This window comes from Echinops telfairi, unplaced genomic scaffold, assembly GCF_000313985.2.
Source record: "Echinops telfairi isolate 266 unplaced genomic scaffold, ASM31398v2 ScPeMD7_2010;HRSCAF=2546, whole genome shotgun sequence".
NCBI lineage: Eukaryota > Metazoa > Chordata > Mammalia > Afrosoricida > Tenrecidae > Echinops > Echinops telfairi.
In genome coordinates this window covers 24,734,709-24,742,475 of record NW_022105908.1, presented here as the reverse complement: position 1 = coordinate 24,742,475, position 7,767 = coordinate 24,734,709, and the positions used below count along the sequence as shown (strand labels likewise).

At 41.4% G+C, this 7,767-nt stretch overlaps 1 protein-coding gene and 1 pseudogene across 2 annotated transcripts in view; both read left to right on the top strand.

Moving 5' to 3' along the window:
- Window positions 1-923, top strand: part of LOC105979820 — a 4,930-nt pseudogene extending 4,007 nt beyond the window's left edge.
- ASPA (aspartoacylase) overlaps window positions 1-7,223 on the top strand; it is a 23,883-nt gene extending 16,660 nt beyond the window's left edge. For both annotated transcript variants that reach the window (XM_004716165.2, XM_045293483.1), the window contains exons 6-7: window positions 3,994-4,103; window positions 6,435-7,223. In XM_004716165.2, the coding sequence (XP_004716222.1) occupies window positions 3,994-4,103; window positions 6,435-6,632 (308 nt within the window). In that variant the 3' untranslated portion in view covers window positions 6,633-7,223. The remainder of the gene's footprint in view (window positions 1-3,993; window positions 4,104-6,434) is intronic.
- Window positions 7,224-7,767: the final 544 nt, after the last annotated feature.

The window sequence follows — 7,767 nt, the reverse complement described above, 5'->3', positions numbered from 1 at the left end:
TGAGTTACGCAGACTAACTCTTCACAGGAGTAGAAAGCCCAGGCTCTCTCCCTCAGAGTAATTGGTGCTTTCGAACTACAGACCTTGCAGTTAGCAACCTAATGTGTAACCACTATGACATCAGAGATCCTATATATACTTATGTATTATGCTGACAGGAAAAGTTTTGTAAGAACAGACATCAAACTTTTGGCAGTAATTATAACTGGGAGAGTAAGGAACAAGCCAGGCTAATTTTGTCTTACTTATTTTGAAGAAGAATGCATTCATGTATTATTTGTGTAATTAAAAAGTAATCATACACACAAAAATCAGTTTGTAGAGGAAGAAATCTTCAAGGATCCTCAGAGGCGGAGTTCAGCCCTACTGTCTTTCCCTTGCTCTCGGCCTCTATAACCAGGCGACATCAGGGTCCTAAAGCTCAGCCATAGCCAAGATCAAAGTACAGGACCTTCGAGGCAAGAAGAAACTGCTGCTGACAGCTGGACAATCTGAAGGTGCAGTTTTCAGAGCTGCATGTCGCCAAAGTGGCAGGTGGTAGGCATCCAAGCTCTTCTGCAAAACCATTGCCACAGTGCTCATCGTCATCACCCAGACTCGGGAGAGCCTCTGGAAGTCCTTTAAGGGTAAGAAGCATAAGGCTCTGGATTTGGTGCCCAAGAAAGCACATGCTATTCACTGCAGGCTCAAAGAATCACATGGAGAACCTGAAGACAAAGCAAGAGCAGCCAAAGGAGCAGCTGTACCCACTGCACCAGTACTCGCAGTCAAGGCAGGAGGCATGCCCTTCACTGAAACACAAACTGACTGACCAGTTGTTTAAAAAAAAACAAAAATCATCTGAGGTGCAGCCATTGGTCTGTCCCTATCCAGGGGAAAGAAGAGTGAAGCCAATTGAAGACACATGGAAACAACTAGCCTAGTGCACAAATGGGTGACCCCGACAGCAGTGACCAGGAAAACTAGAAGGTGCTCTGCAAAGGGATCGCGTAAGAAGGTCCTAACGAGAGCAAGAGAAGGATGGGGAACAAAAGGAAAACTCATTTTAAAAGATCAAACTTAGGGTCAGAGAGAGACTTGCTGGGACTGCCTAGTCTCTGGACTTTAGTCACCCTTCAGCTCTGAAAATAAACTCAGCCTCGTGAATCCGTTTTCAGCCAAATAATAGAAAGATCTAATAACACTAGGGAGGTACACACTCCTCGGGAGAATCAACCATTTGAAATCAAAAGGGCAGCATTGACCCAAGGACAAAGTTCAGAAAGGTTAGGAAAGAAGGAAAGATGGAAACTCGAAACACAAGGAGGAAGTAGAATAAGGGATGTTACATTGTAGGGATTGCAATCAATGAGATGACAGAATGCTGTATGAATTGTTGTTTGGAAAACTGATCTGCTCTGTACAGCTTCACCCAATTCATTGGAAACGTGTGTCTCTAGTAACTTTATTCTGTGCTCTGAGTCACATAAAATACACTTTTCTACATAGCACTTCTGAAACTCTGAAATAAAACTGTACTTAAGCCATCTTTTTACCAATGCAAATATCCTTAGCTTTATCAATTAATGTTCTATGTGGCCAGTAAATAAGAAGCTATGTGAAAACACTTTATAAATTGTGAAGATCTGTTTAAGTTTTAGAGCAGTGGTTCTCAACCTTCCTAATGCTGTGACCCTTTAATACAGTTCCTCATGTTGTGGTGACCCCCCCAACCATAACATTATCTCCGTTGCTACATCATAACTGTAATTTTGCTACTGTTATGAATCGGGAGACCCCTGTGAAAGGGTCGTTTGACCCCCAAAGGTTGAGAACCACTGTCTTAGAAATTCTTCTTGGGATTTTTCAATCCCTTCACCACTCTCAGTCCTCTTCTGAGGCTCAGCTCTGCTTGATAGGTGTCCCTCCTGACGTATGAATTTTAATTCAGTTTAAAGTTAAATGCATCAGAGACCGACTTTTGCTCTTGTGTTCCAAAAGAAATCGCAAAATAAGGGAGCTGATGGTCTTTTTTGCCTTAAATAAATTCTGGAGAACCTCATGAGGTTGTTCAACCAGGAGGAGCACTGGGCCAGAACAATGCAGAGCATGAGATGAGAGTTAGGCTATCGATGCTGCCTTCCAACTCTGAGATTCTAAAGCAGAAAACCTACTCCTTTGTGTTCTGCCACTTTTTCCTTTCCTCGCCGCACACCTTCTGGTTTAAAGATAAAGGTAGGGTGGTTTGAAAAAATGACCCCAAATTATCTTGCTTACATCCACACCCTTTGCAACGTGATGATTCATACCTATCAACAAATGGAGTATTCCTCACCCCCGAATCTGAGTTAGCCATGTGGCTTGCTTCATGCCACAGGAACAGGTTTGAAAAGCACTAACACATTGGGCATTGTTCTTGAGAACCTTGTACCACCACCATGTGAATAAGTCCAGGTCAACCTACTGGATAATGAGAAGCTGTAAAACACAGAAGTCAGGCATCCTGGCCAATAGCATGTAGCACCAGCTGACTGACTGCCAAATGTCAATTCACATTAAGAGATTGTGATAGTTACATAATTGTCAATTTAAGGATTAAGCATGTAAGGGTGGAGTCTAGCCTGTCAATCAGGTCCTAACCAATAAGGCTTCTGTGTGGACATTGCCTTCCCCTAAGGATTCTGGGAATGCTGGTATTTCCTCCTTGGAGGTGGAGACTCTGCTCACACCCTGGGAGACATAGCAGCTGACACAACACATGGACCCACCCTGATGCAGCGCTGGGTGCTGGAGAAGCCATGCAGAGTCCCCTGCCAGTGCTGAGATGTTTCCAAAGACTTTCTACCCACTGGCCTGTGATCTGGATGCAAAGACTTTCTACCCACTGGCCTGTGATCTTCTACATTCAGCGTCATTACATGTGTTTCGTGAGTTTGAAGAGGACTTTATAGATTGGTATCGGACATATGAGCTAATATCAGACTTATGGACTTGATCTGGACTGGACTGAGATGTTTTCTCAATGTTCAATTGCTCTTGTTTATAAATCTCTTTCTTATACACATATGTGTGTCCATGGATTTGTTTCTCTACTCTACCCAGACTAGATAATGTGCTTCAATCATGAAACTAAAGCCCTCAGATTATTCAACCTCCAGACCTGCCAATTCACCATAAGTGCATAAGCAAACCAAGCAGTAATTAGCCAAGCCAGCCCAGACCAAAGGAACTGTCAACCCAACCTGCATGATCTTGAGTTAAATTTAAAAATTGTTGTTTTAAACTTCTAAATCCGAAAGCAGTATGTTTTACAGCAAAAGCTAATTGATACAGAAGGTGTCAAGCAGTATCCTCATTCCAACTCTGATTGAACTTTCTGCTTGAAGGGCAAGGGGTTGGAACCGCAACACATTATAAGCCCTGTATTGGATAAATGGTCAACCCATTTGCTCAGCAGTTACCTGGTATAGATGTAAACCACCCCTTTCCAAGTGTCCAAGTGGTTTTGCGTTGCGGCATCTGTTGACAGTTGGGCTCCGCTGTTGACAGTGTACCTGCATCCCAAGATCGCACTGCTCAGGAATTGTCCTAGTGTTTGATGCGGATGTAACCTAACTTGCTGGATATTCCCCCCGAAAATATGCAATCACATTGGCTGATCCTTCATAAATAAGGTAATTTAAAGCTTTCCTTTGACAGATAAACAAAATGAGCCTCAAAAAATTATGCAGATAGGAGGTTAGAGTCCAATTGTCCTGATGCCTAGTCCCCATTTGCATTCTGATTTCTACTTCTGTCCCTCAGCCTATTTGCTGAGACTGCTGATCAGAACAATTCAACATCTTCTGGCTTCGTGATGTCTATGAACATTCTTAACTAAATGTGTCCTGCTCTCCCCAAAACTACCCACCAGCTTTCTTTGGGGGAGTTGAGGCATGTCTTCCTTCTTAAAGTATGCACTTCCTTTTCAGAACCCTTATCTATACTTCTTTTTAATTTTATTTTTGGTCATAGGAAAAGCGTTTCCTCCCTGTGCTATTGAGGTCTATAAAATAATGGAAAAAGTTGATTATCCAAGGAATGAAAGTGGAGACATTGCTGCTTGTATTCATCCTCATCTGCAGGTAACATTTACCAATTCTTTGGAATATTGAAAATAAGGATGCAAAAATAAATGGAACTCTGTAATTCATAAAGCACTGTACATACATTAGCCCATTTGATATTCTTAAAAACATTGCTGTGTTTTCAGGGTGAGTGAAAGGATTCAGACCTTCAGACCTTCATTCAATAGTATTTACTGAGTATATCCTGCACTGAGCTCTGGGGCTCCATTAATGAATGTCCTCCATGCTTTCGTGAAATGTATAACTTATGCATCCTCTGGCCCACAAAGGAAGATAAACAACCAGTTCTTTAGTAGAATAATGAAGTAGGAGAGGGAGTGGTCAAACAAGCCCCCCTCAGAGAAGTTGAAATCCCTACTCAAGTATAATAGATAGGGATTGATATATCTATTTTATAGTAGGGAACCTGAATTCCACAAGGTAGATCCTTCCTACAGCCTGTCAATGGCAGACCCAACTCTACTGTTCTCCCCAGTTGGCCTCGTTATTGTTACGTCCATTCTGTGTGAAGGCAATTCCATTCTGTTATTCACCATTCTGTTGTGATACAGTCGCTATGAGTCGATCCAATTCTATGACTTCTAAAAGCTACACAACCTTCTGATCACCACAGAGAAATTAGAGCAAAAGAAAGCTCAGAAACTCTTTCTTTAGAAGGTCTTCTGCCACCATTCTCTGCCTCTCCTCAGAACTTGAGTATCTACTTGCCTGGTTTGACCATCCCACTTCTTATCATCCTGTTGAAGTCAGAGTCGCCCTGTCTCTTGGGCGAGTGTAGGGGATTTAAATATGTAGAAAAAATCAGAGAGCGAGAAGACAAGATTAAAAACAAACAAACAAAATACACGTCACACAACCCAATGCTACGATCTCATTTATTTTTGTTGTGTGATATAGACACTTGGCCATGTGTCCCAGATCCGCATCATCAGCCATTAGAATAAAGGTGTCGTCAGTATGTACTATTACAAACCATGACCAAGCAAGCTGTGAGTAACTGGGGGTGATAATACCTCCGTCCTGGCTTGTCCTAACATGTCCTTGGGGAGATGCCCCAGGGGCCACCTTCAGAGTCTGTTCTCTCCAACCTAGAATCCGTGCTCTTTAAATTAGCCAAGCTTCATGAAGGTTGAGGTCACAGGGTTCTGCTTCCCTAGAAGTCCTTGCCACTGTCATTGCTCAGAGTCCCACCACCCTGTGACCTGAAGCCTTGCTGTATTTGTTGTATCCCCTTTCTATAGCCAAAGAGGGAGGCAGAAGCAATAGGGCTGTGCATCACTTTCTGGAAAACCGCTTGTCTTAGCCACTTGAATGCAAGCTCTCTAGAGCCCTTGACAGAAGTTGTGGAAGCCTCTCTAGCTTTGCCTATCAGACCATAGCATTGTGGTCAACCCAATTTCTGGTAGAAAATACACTCCACGCACAATGTGGGAGGACATGTGAGAAGAGATGGCACAATCCGCAAGAAGATAAAATCCGTATGTTGTATATACGTGGACTAGACCTAGGAACGTAACGCCCTGCTCAACGAGACAGACCGGCAGAGCAAGCCCTGCTTGGTGACTTAGTGGGATCCAGGTGGAATCTTTGAGACGAAGCCTTAGTCAATACTTTAAAGACAGGGAAGATGGAAATTGAGGGAGAGAAAGGAGGGAACAAAAACATAGGGGGGAGGCAAAATTAACAAGTACGAGAAGCGGAGACCAATGTGGCAATATCATAGAAGACTACAGCCCTTGGGACTTTGTGAGTTTTGTGTTCCTTGAGGAATTTATTTTAGTCCTGTGCCTCTCAATACATCTCACTTTGGCCTAAAACCGTGTGAAAGTTGTTGAATTTAGGAGAAAGCATACCAATTGGAGAGAATAGACCTCAAATATAGGCTCTGGAGCAACTCCACAGAGATTTTTGGGGATGAGCTAGTACTCATTTTAATATCCCCAGTAATAGAATATCTGCCTGCAGAAGGGTCTTCATCGGTATTTACTAAATCTTGCTGAGCAAAGGTAGAATTTAATTGAACATGAGTTAAGTTTTGCCTTTTAATATTATGAATCTCTTTGGCAATGCTGAACGCAAACCTGGCATTAAAGCAAACTTGAATTATATGTGTCAATTATAAAAGTCAAAAGGGAATGCTTTAAAATTCTGCCAAGATTAATTACACAACTTCAATTGCCATATCCCTCATATGCCTGTCAGCACACTTCTCAAGCATCTCTTTTTTAAAAAATGGAAGGCTTTGTTAGTTGTCTGGGGTCTAACATGAAAAGTTTAAAGTCAGAGAAAAATCCATGTAATTTATTTATGTTCATTGTTTCCTGAGAGGATCAAGACTGGAAACCCCTGACACCTGGGGCGCCTGTGTTTCTAACTTTTGATGGAAAGACTATTCCACTGGATGAAGGCTGTACCGTGTACCCTGTGTTTGTGAACGAGGCTGCGTATTATGAGAAGAAAGAAGCCTTTGCGAAGACAACGAAGATAACACTCAATGCCGGAAGTATTTGCTCCTCTCTGCATTAGAAATCACTTTGAGCTTACTTCTTACACGGTATTTGGACGACTCTACTAGTCTGTAAGTCCCTTGAGGGCAAGATCGTGCCTTGGTCAACTTCATACCACTTACCTGAGTGCCTTGCACACAGTTGACATTCATGCAATCTTTCTAGAATGAACGAATATATTTTAAAGCTATCATATTTTACATATGCCACTCATCAGTGAAGCATATTTCCTATTTTACATATTTTACTTAAAAAGTTAAATTTTTAACAAATAGCCTTTAAATTCCAAATATACAATTGAAATGCATTCAAAAACTTATTCACAAGTAGAGGTTTAAATGCATGTTTTCAAATAAGGGACAAATGCTATTAGCAACTGATGGCTTTTAATACTTGTAATTTTATATCTAAATTAATGATAATATATTAATTATTTTGTCTAACTTTAACAATGGTTGTGATCTTAGGAAAAATTTTAAGTGCTCTTTTGCAAATGAAATGTGAAAGTGAAATGGGGACTGATTATAAAGGTGCTATTATGAGTTAAGAGTTGTATGAGCCCCTAATAAAATGATTTTTAAAAATAAATTTAAAAATTTTTTTAAAGAAACTATGAATAGTCCTTTATCCTCAGAAAAAGACAGCCACACCAACATCCCTACCCTGGCATGCTCATTGTGAAAGACCATGAAAGCCTCTTCCAAAAGTTTAGCATTAGAATTCCCCTGTCCACCCACCTGCTACACACACACAACCTCAAGAGAAGCTAGCATTACCTTACAGCATGGCACATTTGAAAATCCACATTCCTCACAGCTGTCACTTTACATTTTGTAAGAATCTAGTCCCTCTTCTTCCCAGCCAAGGTGTGAGGAGCAAAAGATATGGCTCCAGCAGCCACCAACATAGGTCGCAAAGAGAGAAATAACAGAGTATGAGTCAGAATCAACTCGATGGCAGTGAGTTTGATTTTTGAAATTCCATGCATGCTATTGGAGAGGTGATTCAAACTCATGTCTCTGGTTTATAAATTCATTCTCTCAATAAATACACCCATGCCCTAAATGTCCAAGTTCGTCACCTCCCATGAATCTTCTCTTTAAAGGTCTTCCAGCTGAATGCTCTCTTCCTCCTCTCTGTCCCATAGATCTCCT